Raw genomic sequence first — 17,463 nt, forward strand, 5'->3', positions numbered from 1 at the left:
GTACAGAGATTTTAAAATAATTTCCTTTCAATCCTCTAGCTTTTAAAAATTTATAGATGAAGTCTTTATTTTAACTTCGCTGCATTAAACATTTCATTTTTGTATTTTACTAGTTAATTAACCCGGATTCAACCCGGACTTATTAATAAAAATTTTATAATACTAAGTTACGTCGATATCTAAAAACTATGAGATAGTCCAACTATATACTCATAATCTATGAATAATATAACTTATTATTTTGAATATATATAATTATCTTATTAGCCCGTATAATATGTAAAAAATTTTAAAATATATTATGATAAAACTATTTATATGATGAAAATTTAAAGGGCCGTGCATAAAATATTAGAGTTTTCAAAAAAAAACAAAAACTTTTTTTTTTATAGAAAAGGATATCATAAATAACAAAAAAAAAAATTAAAGAAGAAAAGTGCTTATAATATCATAAGTAAATTAAAAAAATAATTATTAACAATTTAAAAATGACAAGTAAACTATTATTATATAAATGATGATATCATAACAATTATTTTTTATTTAATATGCCTGGACTGATTAATAATATTAAAACGAAAAGAGATGGTGATACTATTTTTGAAAATTAATATATAGTCGTTTAAAAAAATAATAATTATATTTGTAATTTACATTGGACTGAGGTAAAAAAAAGACATAAATTATAAATCAATAAGATAATAATTTAAATTTTAAATAGAATAATGTCATAAATTAAAAAAATAAAAAATAAATAATTTATATAAATAAGTTTAATAATAACTAATAAATATTATATAAAAAATAATGATTTTATAAGAAAGAATTTTGTTTTATTTATATAAAAGAAATTTTATTAACTGGTGACAATTTTGTAGTCTCCCTAGGGAGGAAATAAGGAAGTAAAAACTCTCCCGCAAAACCACACATACATACTCCCCTAGTTCCCAACAATAGTAACATTCACGACACCGAACTTGGCTCTTCTTCGTACCCAAAAAAAAAAAGTGAAAAGAAAAAAAAAAACAAACAATACGAGTAATAATTATAACCAAATATTTCAATCGTCACCTTCGTCTTCAATCCCCACCCCTCTCTCTTTCTCTCTATTTCCAAACAAAAAAAAAAAACACACACACACACACAACACATGTGACCTTAGCAACGAAACATCACCACAATATCACCAACTCCAATCCACACACACACACACTTTATTCGTGTTGTGATTTTTGCTTTCATAATTAAAAAAATTAATTCCATCCATGACGACGTACAACAAATTAAAATCTTATTTGAAAACATTAAATACAATGAAAAAAACAAACATATATTTCATGCTGTTTGTGATAATCCTATGTTCATCTTCTTATCTATTTGGTAACTATAAACTCACCGGAATCACTCCAACCACCAACTTCCGTCATTGCGCCACCCAAACAAACACCACCGCCGCCGCCGTCATCACAACCCCATCGCTTGATTTCACTGCACACCACCTAGCAGATGACCTTCCCCTCCCGCTTCCCGTGGCGCGTGTATCCCACTTCCCACCTTGTCAACCCAAGTTCAGCGAGTACACGCCGTGCGAAGACGTTGACCGCTCCTTGAAGTTTGACCGGGTAAGACTTGTGTATAGGGAAAGACACTGTCCGGAGAAAGACGAGGTTCTCAAGTGTAGGATTCCGGCTCCGTACGGTTACAGGCAACCGTTCCGGTGGCCGGAAAGCCGTGACGCTGCGTGGTTTGCCAACGTGCCGCATAAGCATTTGACTGTCGAGAAGGCAGGGCAGAATTGGGTAAGGTTTAAAGGTGACCGGTTTAGTTTCCCCGGTGGTGGTACTATGTTTCCGAACGGTGCCGGAGCGTATATCGATGATATCGGGAAGTTGATCAATCTCTGGGATGGGTCTATCCGGACCGCCATTGATACTGGCTGTGGGGTATGTTAACAAACTTAATTCCTTTTTTTCTTTTAGTTAGTTATACCATTTATATATGAATGACCATGGGGATCGAGGAGGCCCTAGCCAAGTATTGAACCATCAAATTAACCTCATAAGTAAAATATGTTATTTACTCGGCGTAATTAAATTGATTGATGACTATTTAGTTGTATGTCAGAAAAGTAAAACTCACCATATACTTATTTTGACTTTTTTTTTTTACATTATTATCCGTTGGTGGGTTGAATTTTCCTTTCAATGGTTTGGTCATACAGTATAACTTTAGCAGAACTTATGGAATAATTACTTCTGTGTGAAATAATTAATATTATTACTCGTATATATTAGTGAATTTTAGAATAACTAAGTGAGTTATTAAATTGTCAAAGTAAAGATTCTTTGGAAAATCATTGAAAAGTGGTAGTAGTTAATTTGTCATGGAAAATTGAATCAAAGTGGTTGGGAATAATAACAACCTTGACGGTTTATTTTATTATTTTTCAAATTAATTTCTAAATACTTATTTTTAGACAATAATCGGTGGTGATGGAGGTAACGGTTGGTGACGACGTCAAGTCTAAAGTGTAGAATAGTATAATAAGAATTTATATATAATGTAAATTAGTTCATTAAAAAGAAACTAGATAATTTCCTTTAAATCCTTCTTAAAAGGATTTATTAAAGACAATTGTGTCGTCTCGTATTTTCTTAATAACTATTTCTAAAAAGGAATGAGAGTTGAAATTTATATAAGGTAGTATAGATTTGTACTAGATTTTAGACCTGTGTTCAACACTGAACATGAGACTTATGACATTATTAATATTAGATATTAATACATGTAACTCATAAAAGCTTATAAGTTCGAAATTGAAGATATAAGTAAATACTAAGTGTTCAATTCAAATGTCAAGAGTGTTAAGCTAATTAAAAGAAAACTAATGTAATAAAAGAAAATTGGAAGCATGCACGTACCTTTCTTCATCATTTAAAAGACTTCTTTATAGACGAAATTAGTTATAGTGTTTTTTGTCTTCTCATCTTTGTCACATATTTTTCTCAACTTAACTCGAAGTTTAATTTATCTTTAATTATATATATATATATATATATATATATATAACATATTATTGGATAGGGGTTTGCTAAATACAGTCCTTAGGGCTGTTTTTAAGGTGCATAAATTGTTTGTACATTTACCATGAAAATCAGGGGGCGTGCTTTTAATATGGAAGATACAAGTTTTTTTTATGTACGTGGCTGTATTTAACATTTCTGTATTGGATATAGGGGTTAGTTATTGTAAAACAATTATTAAAGTAAAACAAATAGGACAAAATCTTGACTATTAGATAATGGTTAAAATTATTGGGTAAAAAGTGTAAATTTGTGATGGAAATAAAAAAAGTGTAAATTAAAGTCAAAATTGAAAACAAAAGTCAACATTAAGAAATTGAGAATTGTGATTGGTCGATAAGTTATTAGAGCAACTGTGTTTAGTATAATAAAAGATTACTATTGCTAATTTAACAAAAATAAGTATTGAGTTTTGCTAAACGGAGAACTTCTCGTTAGGTGGGTGAACTTTAGATATGAAAATTATAAATTTTTTTATACACGGTTTCATTTAACAATTTTTTTAGAGTAATTTAGCATTTCCTTGGTGAATATTGGTACTACTATATTTTAGAACAAAATTACTATACTTCTTTAACCAAATTAAAGGGTTGTTCCAAACCGGAAAATAATTACTAGGTGGACCTGCAAATGTCCATTTTGGAAGCAAGCAATCTGGAAATGGGACTCACCTTTCTGTCTTTTTATATACTTTAAAAATAAGTTGATCTAATAGGAGTATTACAAAGTGTAATATTATATGCAAGATATTCCGAAAATAAAGTAGTCAATTATCACTATATGATTTGGTAAAGCATAAAGTAATTCCATATTATACACTTTAAAAAGTGATATTAAAACTTTTGTAAAGCAATAATTTCCGATTTTATTATGCTAGATTTTATTTAATTTAAAATATATATTTTGAGAACCATTTTTTTTAAAAAGCCTTGAAAACTCTTAAAGTTTGTATTAGATCACATGTTTTTTTTTTGCTCATTCACATGTGAAACGTTATAAAAATATATATTGCAGAAGAAAGTTTTTTTTCAAAACCTTATATATACCTGTTTGATCACATGTGAACGAAAACGTGGACATATTCATTCACAAGTTCACAAAAGACTATTTTGATGGTTTTATTAAAAGTTTCTTCTACAACATACTTTTTTATACTATTTCACATGTGAATGAACAAAAAAAACATGTAATCCAATACATAATTTGAGAGTTCTCATGTTTTTTGCAAAAGATACGGTTCTCAAAATAAGGAAAATATATATATATATATACTATCTATATAAACAACCCCCCTAAAATTTAACACTCTACTTTTAAAATCTATATTTTACCCTTTTAATCAAACACTTTATCCCTGAAATTCCAAAAAAACCCTTAGAAAAAAACCTTACGCGTGTCCCATACCTTCCCTTCCCTGGAGTTGCTCACATAGTATACCAAAAAAACACACATGCGTTAGTGAATATAATAATCAATCAACATAAAAAACGCACTCTAAAACAACAACGGCGGTTTGCACTTTCAGCTGGATTAAGAAACACTTGAGTTGAATCATACATTCATGTAATAACACGGTACCACTACTTAACCAGCATTTTTTTTCCTATGCCCCGCCGCATCATACGGGTACAGAGCTAGTATATATAAATATATATTAGAAAATCCGGTTAAGGTGAAAAAAAATGTGAGCTTCTTGAGTTAGGAGCAAGCAACCACGAAAAATTGGAAAACACTCCCTAGTCCATACTCAAAATTTCCGTCTTATATTTACCTTAATGGTGGAGGGAGTGTTAACTCCTTCCCAATTTTTATCACTTTTTCACATCATCACTAACCAATAAAATCTTTCACTTCAATTTTCCCCAAACTTCTCCAAATCACCCAAACCGTAGGCGTCACTTCCCCAATCTCCACCTCATCATTTATCTTTCATTTATTTTTAATACTATAAAAATAAAAGCATTACATTTGGGACTCCCAACTAACTTCATAACCGATCAATCTTCATCTCTCTCCTCTCTCTCTCTTCGTTTATTCCGATTGGGGAAGCTCACCGATTTTGACCCCCTCTCTCTATCGGTTTAATGGTGGCAGTGGTGTACCCGCGCGACACCCCACGTAAACTCCCCTCCCCTGTTCCACTCCCTCCCCCTAAGAGATATGTTAAATGCATTTATGTCATTTCTATATGAAAAAAAATTGTTAATGTTATTCTCCCCCTAAGTGATATGTTAAATGCATTTATGTCATTTCTATATGAAAAAAAATGTTAATGTTATTGAATACTCTATTCGTCTCATTATGATTGTCTGCAGTCAAAAAACATGCAAATTATGATATTTGAGGATGTGATTAGCGAACCATTGACTTGATAAAGACATATTTACCCCTTTATTCAAGATATGTGTATGACACTATGACTTAATAAATTGAAATAACGATAGTTGATATGTTATTCTAAAAGTGGATGTTAAGTTTGGAACTAACAAAAGATAGCAAGGTGGAGTGGTGGACAATCGAAAAAGACGGACATCCAAAATCTGAGTCACATATTAACAAAATCCTTATTTATATCGTTACTTTTAATTATCTTTAGTTATAGTATGTTAAGTTTACATATAATCGTTGCAGGTTGCTAGTTTCGGAGCTTACCTTTTATCAAGGAACATCTTAACTATGTCATTTGCACCAAAAGACACGCATATAGCTCAAGTACAATTTGCACTCGAGCGAGGAGTTCCTGCTTTGATTGGCATTCTTGCTTCGATCCGGTTACCTTTCCCTTCTCGAGCTTTTGACATGGCACATTGTTCTCGTTGTCTCATTCCATGGGGCCAATATGGTAAAGTAACAACATTTAGATATATTTGCTTCATGAGTAACATGGATCGTCTTATGGACGAATACATTAATTAATATATATTGTGTTTTTATGTAGATGGTGTGTATTTGATTGAAGTCGATAGAGTTTTACGCCCCGGAGGATATTGGATCCTTTCAGGCCCTCCTATCAACTGGGAGAAACATTGGAGGGGTTGGGAGAATACAAGGGAACATTTTAAAGGCCAACAAGACATGATCGAAGGTGTGGCAAAGAGTCTTTGTTGGAAAAAGATCATTCAAAAGGGCGATATTGCCATTTGGCAAAAACCTACAAATCATGCTCATTGCAAAATCAATCGTAAAGTCTTCAAGAAGCCTCAGTTTTGCCAAGATCAAGATCCTGACAGGGCATGGTAATGTTATCAAAAACTTCTTTCAATTTGATCTACACATGTTTTTGGTTTTGTTTTTTACAAAAGAATCAAATTACCCTTCATTTGTAGGTATACTAAGATGGAGACATGTTTAACTCAACTACCAGATGTTTCAAATATCAGAGAAACATCCGGTGGTGGGCCAGTGGCTAAATGGCCCGAGAGATTAACTTCAACCCCACCACGAATCATTAGTGGTAGTGTGGGAGAAATCACAGAAGAGATTTTTAAAAGCGATACAGATCTCTGGAAGAAGAGGTTATCACGTTACAAAACTCTAGACAGCCAATTGGCAGAGAAAGGGAGGTATCGTAACTTATTAGATATGAATTCTTACTTAGGAGGTTTTGCTGCCGCACTTGTTCTCGATAAGGACCCAGTGTGGGTCATGAACGTTGTACCCGTCGAGGCAGATGTGAACACTCTTGGAGTTATATACGAACGTGGATCGATTGGAACTTATCAAAATTGGTAAAAGTTTCTGTCTTTGTGTTTTTGTTCTTAACTGACTCAAGCCACACATTCTTATTTTGATAAATAATATTATTTTCCATTTAATTAGGTGTGAGGCTGTGTCTACTTATCCACGAACATATGACTTCATTCATGCAGATGCCATATTTACTTTATATAAAGACAAGTAAGATTTTTCAAGATATCCCATTCTTATTCATCATATGCTAATAATTAAGTTTCTAACGATCGCAAGCGAATTTGTATAGCTGATTTACTAATGCTTAATTTGGCATTGCAGATGTGAAATGGAGGACATATTGTTGGAAATGGACAGGATATTGAGACCACAGGGAAGTGTGATAATTCGAGACGATGTGGATTTATTGGTCAATGCAAAAACTATTGTTGATGAACTTCAATGGGAAACTAGATTGGTTGACCATGAAGATGGGCCGCTAGAGCGAGAAAAACTTCTCATTGCTACAAAGCAATATTGGACGGCCCCAGCCCCAAACCATGATCAGTAATTAATGGGTACAATTTCAAATTTTATTGATCCCAGCTAATAAGTATATCAGAATGGAAAAAGGGGGAATATATTTTTTTTTTGGGGGGGAATTGTAAAGGACATGTTAAATTGTGATACTATAACATAAATATATAGTAATTTTATTTTTTCATTTAAATTTTGTGGGAAGTCGATGTGAAATGGCTAAAGATAGATACAGATGTTTTTTTTCATTTCTTTTGAGAGGGGATCCGTACGCTTATCATTTTAATTTTAAGTTTGGCGTATAAATCTCCTCATTTCCCCTTAGTTATAAGCAATTAGTAGCGGGTTGTGCTAAAAGACAAATCAGTCAACACCATGTGAGATAGAAATTTCAAAGCCGTCTTTCCAAAAAGCAACAACGAGCTCTCTATTTGGAAATATGCCCAAAGATCGACCACTCCTGTTATCAACTTATCATCATACATTGATCACGAACCACAAAATTGAGGTCACTTATAATTAGTCGGTATCAGACTTATTATACCGATTGATATATACCCTTTTGCTACAACACATTATGTCTTTATGTGCAACTAAAAGGAAGATTACTCCAAAGAAGGTTAATGTGTTCCTGTCACCTGTTTTAAAAAGTAAGATTAGTGGTTCGTGTTGTGAGTTGTGTGCTCTTCATGGTCGACTTGTGGTTTTGTTGCTCTTCTAGACAATGAGTAGTTGAGTACAAGATACTCGCATCGTTTGCCTGTTTGGTAGATAAACAACATTTAACATAGCCATACATTTGTTATATGTGTTCGCTATACTTACTAACTACTTTCTAAATACGCATTAAAATATAGATCAAAGATACACAAGTTAACAAAACTTTTATCGAAACTAAAACATCAAAGGAAAAAAAATCTCTAATACCATCATTTACCTTTAAAAGAAGGTTAAGATATTCTAAAATAGAAATTAACTTGAGGTCCTTGATTTCAATTAGTTGTCGGTCTAAATTGTCATTTAGCATTTGATAATCGATCAATAAAACCTATCATGTTGCTTTCGACTTTAAAAATTTTCCCATCTAAAAAAATCAATTCTTACATGATTTTAAATCTGATTATTATGATTTATTTAAAAAGAAAGTAAGAATCCTTAGAAAACACTCGTCCATTGTCTCACATCACATGATCTTCTTCCTTCCTTGTTCACTCTACTCCAACTTCCAACAACATTAATCAACAATCATATTCATAATTAAAAATTAAAATATCTAAACCCCTGTATGTATGTATGTATGTATGTATCTATATATATCTATCTCAACCCAGATCTTCTTCTTAACATGTAATCACTAAAAAAAGCACATAAATTTCCAATCTTTTCAAAAATGGGTCACCCAGATCCCACCTCAAAACAACACCCACGTCATCAATGGCGGTTTCTTGATATCGTATCCCTCATATTCTTCTCCGCCATTTTCCTTTTCTTCATTCTTGTTCTTACCCCATTAGGTGATTCCATTGCAGCCACCGGCAGCCAATCTCTGATCGTATCAACCACCGGTGCTAAACGCCGTCACCACCTCATTGCTTTGATTGAATCCGGTAGGAATGTGTCTATACAACCGTGTGATTCGGATAGTGTTGATTATATGCCTTGTGAGGATCCGACCCGGAATAGGTTGTTGAGTAGAGATATGAATTATTACCGGGAAAGACATTGTCCGGTACCGGAGGAACGGCACTTGTGTTTGATACCTCCGCCGGAAGGTTATAATATTCCTATTCAGTGGCCTGATAGTTTATATAAGGTAATATAATATATTTTGTTATCAAGTCTTTTATACTCATTATATATCTTATTTTGTGTTTTGAAGTTTAATGTTAGCACTTAATGCAAAAAAAAAAAAAAAACAATATACAATCGCTTACGATGCAGACTGTCATACTTCTACACAATGGTAGTTGAGACTGCTTAGGAATAGTTTATAACAAATGTTATCGGTTTATGATATGATGTAATGATCATAGATGATAGGAATATTACTCCCCCGGTCTTATTAAGGTGTGGCGATTTCTACTTTAGGATGTTTAGTGGAGGTTGCAAAAGATTCTTCCTTTAAGCAAGACTCCAAGCTATGCTACGCATTAATGTAGTATTTACTGTTGTTGTTAACTGTCGTTGTGATAAACTTAATGGAGCCATTGTATTAGTTCACTAGGTTCCCTGTCTTCTCATTGTTGAAGTGCTTTTTGGTTGACAATTTGGTTTTAGTGATTGTTCAAATGTCCATCAACGGAAGGTGTATTGATTTGGAGCATGACCATTTTGATTTCAAGGAAATGCCAAATCAAGGGGCTACCTAGGTTAGCAAGAGTTTATAGCGATTATTCTTATGCATAAATCTAGTCTAGTCTAAAACGTAAATTATGGAATAATGTGTATAAGTTATATTTAGATTAACAAATAACAACGTTGCATGAATGCTTTCCATTGTGAACCATGGGTCAGTTTGGTTTTTCTGTTTGCAAGTTTTAGTATTCAAAGCAAGATGTTCATCTTTACTTGTGTTGATAGTTGTTCATATCCGTTCCTCTACTTGTATGGTATATCTTGAACCAGGATGAAAAGTGCCATTAACGGCAATTCTAGGTAAAATGGTCTCTTTCAAAAGGTTATCACTATATAATTTTTTTTTTTTTTTAAGGATCGTTGGGTTGCCCTTAGCTAGGAGTTTTCCAGGCCAGAATGCTACCCACTCCGATACCTCCAATACACCACATGAGGGGAGAAACCCCCAATTAAATTAATTGAGGGAAAACCCTGCTCCCTCCGGATTCGAACCCAGGTCTCCTGGATCCAAAGCCATCATTGAAAGACTCTCGTACCCCTGGGCTGTGAACCTACACTATATAATTGACCTTGAAACAAACAATTACCAGTAAATTTATCATTTTACTTTATTTTAGAGTAAGCATGTGATTGGTTCAAATTCTTTGTTATCATATCTCCTTATCTAATTTAAAAGTTAACCGGCAGCATGCACTATGTATGCGTAAAATGTAGTGTTATATCTTCATTTCGTCTATTAATTACATTATTGTGGTTTATCTCTGCCAATTTCGTTATATGTCACTGTATTTATAAGTGCATGGTTAATAAAATAGCTTTTCTGTTCTTTTATATGCAGATATGGCATGAAAACATGCCGTATAATAAACTAGCTGATAGGAAAGGTCATCAGGGATGGATGAAAAAAGATGGTGCCCACTTCATATTTCCTGGTGGCGGCACTATGTTTCCTGATGGAGCTGTACATTATATTGAGCAACTTGAACATTATATTCCTATTTCTGGTGGGGTTTTGAGGACGGTTCTTGATATGGGATGCGGGGTAAGATTTGCAATCTTACTTTTTTAGGAAGTTATGGTTTAATTATTTAAATACGTTGTTTAGGAGTTGTATGCTTAAAAGTAAAAGTTGGGCAACTATTGACCAGTTTAACCCATTTCCTCTCAAATCACTTTTGTTCTTTGACACCTTAAAGATAACTTAACCTGAGTAGAGCTGTTCATCAGTAAATGGATCGAAATAGCCACCTATAGTCTTCTTGATAGTTGAACCTTTTTTTACCAACAATTTAAACATGTACCTTTTAGACTGATATTAATTTATATCCTTCCAGGTGGCTAGTTTTGGAGGTTACTTGTTAGCAGAGGACCTTTTAACACTGTCGTTTGCTCCAAGAGATTCACACAAATCACAGATACAATTTGCATTGGAAAGAGGAATACCTGCGTTTGTTTTAATGCTTGGCACACGCCGACTCCCATTTCCAGCGTTCTCGTTTGACTTAATTCACTGCTCTCGCTGTTTGATTCCTTTTACCGCATACAGTAAGTGTATCTTTATTTTTGATTTCTAATATACTCCCTCCATCACTCCATGCCATGAAAATCGTACATTTCTTTTTCTGAATTTGATTCCAAGCGAAGTTATCAATTTGCACTTCATCGTCACATATTTGGGTGTGTATATAGAATGTCATCATATAGAATTATCAGAATCAGATATTCAACTGTATTAGAACATGCTGCAGTGGGTAGTATGGATGTGCTTACATTGAAAGACGAAAGTAATAATTGGCAAGCTCTGATAATATAAGAAAATAATTGGCAAAAATAAGGGTATATAAATAGTTTCAGTATGCTAGTTGATAGTAGTTTTGGTGCCACTAGTATCAAACTGACACATGGCAATGATCAGATAATCACATTGATAACACTACTGTAGATACTTGACAGTAGTCAAACATTACACATTTTGTTGGATGAAGGGAGTGTGTGGTAGTTCTTGCATAGTTTTCTGACCAGACAAACATATCACTTTTCAGATGCTACATACTTTATGGAAGTTGATCGATTACTTCGTCCTGGAGGATACCTGGTAATATCAGGTCCCCCAGTACAATGGCATGGACTCCATAAAGAATGGGAAGATCTGCAGGCAGTTGCTAAAACATTGTGCTATGAGTCGGTTGTTGTTGATGGGAACACTGCCATCTGGAAAAAGCCTGTGCATGATTCATGTCTTAAGACCCAAAATGAACTTGGGCTTCATTTGTGTCATAGATCTGATGACCCTAGCTCTGCATGGTAATTTGAGATGCATGCATACATACATCCATATATACGTTTATATATCATGGAGCATTGAATGTGTGCTAATACGAGTATCATGGGGCTTTAACACGAGAAATACGATGTTGCAGGTACGTTAAGTTGAAGAAATGTGTAAGTCGCCCATCTTCTGTCAAAGGGACACTTGCTGTTGGTGAAATTCCAAAATGGCCTCTAAGACTAAAGAAAATGCCATCAAGGGCTGCCCATATTAGAAATGGAAATGAGTTTGAGTCTGATACGCTCCTATGGGAAAGGAGGATTTCTTACTACAAAAAAGCATTGAACTTGAAGCTTGGGACTCAAGCAGTAAGAAATGTAATGGACATGGATGCATATTTTGGTGGTTTTGCTGCTGCATTGATATCTGATCCGGTGTGGGTGATGAATGTTGTTCCACATAATAAGCCATCAACTCTAGGTGTCATCTTTGATAGAGGACTTATTGGGGTTTATCACGATTGGTGAGTGACTGTGCATTCTATTATATATTCTACGTGTTTTTAAATCACATAATTGATTTTTAAAAACAATCTTAAATATAATAAATTCTGGATGATATTTATAAATATATAAATAAATATTACTTGCTTATCTGTCTAAGGGAAGGGGATTTTTTTTGTCATTTGACTCTCGTGCACGCTAACTTCAAAGTTAAAACCAAGAGTACTTTGTAAATGAACGAATGAAGTAGTAATAGTGCATACTACATGAATCAGGTAATCGAAAGTGAAATAGATAGATTAAATAATATTATCATATTTTGTTTATTTCTATTTTCTTAACAATGGGTCTATCTACTAAAAATGCTACAATATGGTATTACAGATCAATTATATGACTCATTATTGTGAAGGATACTTTATTCACTTCAGTTTTCTTGTTCCTTTAGGTGTGAGCCTTTCTCAAGTTATCCTCGCACTTACGACTTCATCCATATGGCTTCGATTGAGTCACTAATAAAGGATCCGGCTACAGGCAAGAACAGGTATCATACTCTTGCCAACTAAATATAATCGACTTACTTTGGTTATTCAACTTATGTAGTCCAAACTATGATTCCATGTTTGACAAAATTGGAGATTTGAACAAACTCTGTTTGGTCATTTTTCAGATTATATTTTTTGTAAGCACGACAAAGAACAGATAGGGCATTTTAACCGATAATTTCCTAAAATGGATTTCTGATGCTTTTCATTGAATTCCCATGACGAAAATTGTTCTAAGTTTCATGAGAAAAGTAATAATTTGATACTTGGTTACCACAAATCTGAACTCATCTCAGACCTTGTGTTCTTTTCCATTACAATTTGAAGCTTAATGTACACGCTGCTATTCTTTTTTACCCCGACTAAACAAGAATTTCATGTGGGCTGCAGATGTAATTTTGTAGATGTGATTATTGAGATAGACCGGTTATTAAGGCCTGAAGGAACATTTGTGGCCCATGATTCACCTGAAATGATCAGAAAATTATATCGTGTTGCTAGTTCTGTAAGATGGGAATCTACAATACATAATACAGAACCAGGATCAAATGGGAATGAACAAATCCTAGTCGCTACAAAGATACTCTGGACATTGCCTTCATCTTCCCAATGATACATCTTTTCTCAGCTTCAAATTTTAGGTAAAGGAAAAGTTGCTATCAATATAATCATCATCTTTTTGAGTAAGTTATACAGTAGAAACTTCTTCAGTGATTCAAAGGGTGCAACTTTATAATTTGATAAGCAAGTTATCTACTAGAATTTTCTTGCGTACATCATTGGTCAGGCGGCAAAGTTGCTAGCCTGTTGTTGAGTCTATTTACAGAAAAAAGGTATGGCTGTCTTTCTTAATGTATAAGTTATATGTTAGAATCTCGTTTATTCTTTTTTCTTTTAAGTTAGAAAGGTGTTAGTTACATGCATCAACAGATGCAAGTTTCTTTCTTGATGTGTAAGTTATGTAAAAGAAATTTCCTGAATTTATTAAAGGATGTAGCTTTCTTGCCTTTTCATTTGGTTCCTTTATGTTAAATGAAAAGTAGTATTAGTTCGCTCTAACAGCAATGTACATAGTTGCGTCAAGGATCAGCGTTTAGAGGTGCCAAACTAGACGGGTCAAAATTGATAATGCTTGTAGCGTTGTTCAAAACGTGTCTTTCCAGTTAGGATTTAGAGGCGCTGACTAGACTTGTAAAGTTTAATTGTGTTTCTATGTTATTTGTCTAAAATTGGATCAGCAGTTTTAATACACTTTCGTACAAAGTTGGAGGCATTAACCAACTTGAATGACCTATTTGATTTTTGACCTGCTGCTATCAACTTTCTAAACTTTGAAGTTTGTCAATGTGACCTATTAGATGCTAAGATATAGAGACTAGAGTACAAGTTATATATCTATATATATATATATATATATATACAACAATATCAGGTATCCCTTATATTATAAACAATCCAACATTTAATGAAACTGTTAGATCAATTAAAGTAATGATCTGTTTTTTTTTGTTTTTTTTTTAAATACTAAATACAGCCCTTAACGTGCATAAAAAAAATTTGTACCTTCCATATTAAAAGCATGTCCCCTGATTTTCATGATAAATGTACAAACAATTTATGCACCTTAAACACAGCCCTAAGGGCTATATTTAACAAACCCTTTTTTTTAGCATTAGGTCTCAAGTTTTTTCACATTTATTTGCTGAATTGATTATATGCATTTTCTTCTAATAATTTAAAGTTATTGATGTAAATTACTTAAATAGACAGTATCAGATAAAAATCTTAGATTGGACAAAATTAGAAAATTCATGAAAAAATAAATTTAAAAGGGACAAAAAGTTAAGAATATTTAAAAAAAATTAAAAATCTATAAAAATTTTAAAAATAAATGATAAAATTTAAATTTTGATAAAGACATTAACCCCCTTTGTCATGCAAAGATTGGAGGGTCTTTTCTACCATTTAGGTAGAAACAGGAAGCAACCTCTCTACTTAGGTAGAGGTAAGGTCTGCCTACATCTTAACCTCCTCCATACACCGTCAAAGTATTGGGGCTCAAAACCCGCAGAAGGCGGCACTGAGCAGTTATTTACTTACTTACTTACATTAACCCCCTTTTAATACCGCCACTGTATACACCTCTCACACTCTCCGTTTATAGATGGATTCAAGATACCACATCTTAATATTGACCACTGTTACTCCGTTAAGTACATCTCTTTGCCACATGAGTGCATTTAAGTTTGCCAATAATCTATTTAGTAAATGAAATTAGCACACCCGGTAGATGCATTGGGGTTTTATCCATAGATTATGGGTTCAATTGGGTATCAATCGTATCATGCGTGTGAGGTTTTTCCTTAAAATGTCATTCCGTGACAATAATAAAACATAATACACTTGAGTAGTCGTCACCACACCATTGCCTGTTGAATTGAGAGTGTGATTTGAAATGTATTTTTTTTTAAAACATAATTGATGCATTCAAAATCCTGATGAAATCTTTAATCTGGATTACCTGTTATGTATTCAAATATCTTTATTAAATCTTTAATGGGATTTTGCTACCACGGTATTAAAACCTCTATAAATTAATCATCATTAGTTAACACATTGCTTTCCATACTAAATTAAGAAATCTTTACATTAATTTACGTGTCATGAATGGTATCATCACCTGTTCATGGAAAACCAAGTGTGAAGTGTTGATAACTAATTTGAGAAAAGGATTTGCTAACCAATACTCTTGAAAAATTAGTTAGTATGCATTTAATTGACCTAATCTTTTCTGAAAGGGAAATGATATACATATCAAACAAATGATAAATTTAACACATATACGTATTACTGGTTTATACTATATGCTGTAAAACTTGTACATTGTGATAAGTTAATTGAAATTAATGGTACTATTAACATTTTCCTTTTATAAATAATCAAAAATTATATTTAATTGAAATTAATGATAAGTATCATTTTTTGCATGATTTGGACGGTTTGGCGTCATTGGAACGATAAGGTTTTTTCTCCAGTTACTAAAAGAACCGAGTTTTTATTTGTCTTCATTGTTTCTCAATCCTACTTGTGGGTGTCAAGTAGACGTCGGAAGCTGCTAGTGTCGCAGGATGAATGGTTTCTTAACCCTCTTCTTGTTCTTTAATGTCGACTTATTGTGAGGTATTGCATTTTGGATCTTGTCTTTGGGGTTTATATGAGTTTGCATCAAAAACATTACAGAGTGAAAACTGGTAGCTCGGCCTTTATGGGTGAGGTTTTTTCTCATGTCTTCTTTTGATAATTGGCATGAGTTTTTTAAACCTTTTTGCAAACTTCCCAGTTCAAACCCCAAGAAGAGTCTAGTCTTCTGGTATTGTTGGTATAGTAGGCTTTGTTATTGTAATTGTACCTGCTCGTTGTACTCTATTTGCTATCTAGTGCTTTACTAGATACCGTTTTTTATTTAATATATTGTCGTTTAAAAATATATATATATATATATATATATATATTTAATAATCATTAAATTGATTTAAAAATTAAAAAAATGTTAAATGAAGCTCTTAGGGCTTTGTTTAGTAAAACCCTAAAAAATATTATTTCAATATGATTTATTAATGCACATTGTTTATACTTTAAGATAGATTGAGTTCCATAAATACATAATAATTATGTCACACGGATATAAGTTAGCAAAATCTCTTTGAAAAAAATATAAATATGACCAATTTAATAAACTTTGAGGTATGCTTGAAAATTTAATTTAATTCATTGTAGATCAAAGGTTAAAATTTATAAGATGATGAGTGATATAATAAATCAACATTTTTAAACACTAGATGGAAACCTGCACGATGTAGTGGCAATCGTGATAATGATACATGATGACGGTGGTAGGTGAAGATGATTGATGGTGGTGGTGGTGAACTGGTGATGGATGGTTGTGGAGATAGACGGCTCGTCGATAATCAATATGAGGAATGGGAAGAGAGATAAACGTGTATCTTTTAGTTTGTGGCATAGAAAAAGTGGTGGACGATGTTTGGGTTTTAGTAAAATTAAATAGATGAAAGATTAGAAGGCCATAATAGTAAAATTGATTATCTTTTGTTGAAAGAGGGAAAGTATCATAGATGTGATATGACTAATCACATTAATCACACAATCATTATTTTACTCAATTTCAAGCATGTTATTCGTAATCTATATCTATATCTACATATATAAAAAATAGCTCATTTTATTTATGATAATGTTAAAAGTTACTCTATGCAATATTACTAAAATAACATTTATTCTTTTTCTAAATCATCTCTTCTTCTTTTTCCACTAATTTAATTATTTCTACTAGTATACCTAAAATATCTTTAATGAAATAAATTATAACACTAATCCCTCAACTCCTAAAATAATTATACTAATAATTATATGAAGTAAATTTATATCAGCAGCCTACATTGCTTATCGTCACCACTATCAGTTGTCACCGCCACCAGTCATTA

The 17,463-nt window shown here is 32.7% G+C and overlaps 2 protein-coding genes across 2 annotated transcripts; both read left to right on the plus strand.

The window, feature by feature from the left end:
• Nucleotides 1-991: 991 nt before the first annotated feature.
• On the plus strand, nucleotides 992-7,482 carry LOC122593357 (probable methyltransferase PMT15). The gene is made up of 6 exons (XM_043765749.1): nucleotides 992-1,943; nucleotides 5,715-5,925; nucleotides 6,022-6,319; nucleotides 6,410-6,811; nucleotides 6,903-6,980; nucleotides 7,095-7,482. Exons 1-6 carry the CDS (start codon nucleotides 1,266-1,268, stop codon nucleotides 7,321-7,323), a joined length of 1,896 nt encoding a protein of 631 aa, XP_043621684.1. The 5' UTR covers nucleotides 992-1,265; the 3' UTR covers nucleotides 7,324-7,482.
• A 905-nt stretch (nucleotides 7,483-8,387) lies between these two features.
• On the plus strand, nucleotides 8,388-13,974 carry LOC122591371 (probable pectin methyltransferase QUA3). Its single transcript, XM_043763641.1, has 7 exons — nucleotides 8,388-9,102; nucleotides 10,483-10,686; nucleotides 10,979-11,189; nucleotides 11,687-11,948; nucleotides 12,065-12,436; nucleotides 12,865-12,960; nucleotides 13,352-13,974. The coding sequence occupies exons 1-7, from the start codon at nucleotides 8,680-8,682 to the stop codon at nucleotides 13,572-13,574; spliced, it is 1,791 nt and encodes a 596-aa protein (XP_043619576.1). The 5' UTR covers nucleotides 8,388-8,679; the 3' UTR covers nucleotides 13,575-13,974.
• The last annotated feature ends 3,489 nt before the right edge of the window (nucleotides 13,975-17,463 follow it).

The sequence above is a fragment of the Erigeron canadensis genome, chromosome 3, assembly GCF_010389155.1.
Source record: "Erigeron canadensis isolate Cc75 chromosome 3, C_canadensis_v1, whole genome shotgun sequence".
Taxonomy (NCBI): domain Eukaryota; kingdom Viridiplantae; phylum Streptophyta; class Magnoliopsida; order Asterales; family Asteraceae; genus Erigeron; species Erigeron canadensis.

What these genes read in the sequence shown, in the direction of transcription:
- LOC122593357 (XM_043765749.1), top strand. Translation starts at nt 1,266, where the DNA reads ATGACGACGTACAACAAATTAAAATCTTATTTGAAAACATTAAATACA. An exon ending in CATTCCATGGGGCCAATATG is followed by an intron (nt 5,926 to 6,021) that starts GTAAAGTAACAA and finishes GTTTTTATGTAG; the next exon opens with ATGGTGTGTATTTGATTGAA. An exon ending in CAAGATCCTGACAGGGCATG is followed by an intron (nt 6,320 to 6,409) that starts GTAATGTTATCA and finishes CTTCATTTGTAG; the next exon opens with GTATACTAAGATGGAGACAT.
- LOC122591371 (XM_043763641.1), top strand. Translation starts at nt 8,680, where the DNA reads ATGGGTCACCCAGATCCCACCTCAAAACAACACCCACGTCATCAATGG. An exon ending in GGCCTGATAGTTTATATAAG is followed by an intron (nt 9,103 to 10,482) that starts GTAATATAATAT and finishes TTTTATATGCAG; the next exon opens with ATATGGCATGAAAACATGCC. An exon ending in GATTCCTTTTACCGCATACA is followed by an intron (nt 11,190 to 11,686) that starts GTAAGTGTATCT and finishes ATCACTTTTCAG; the next exon opens with ATGCTACATACTTTATGGAA.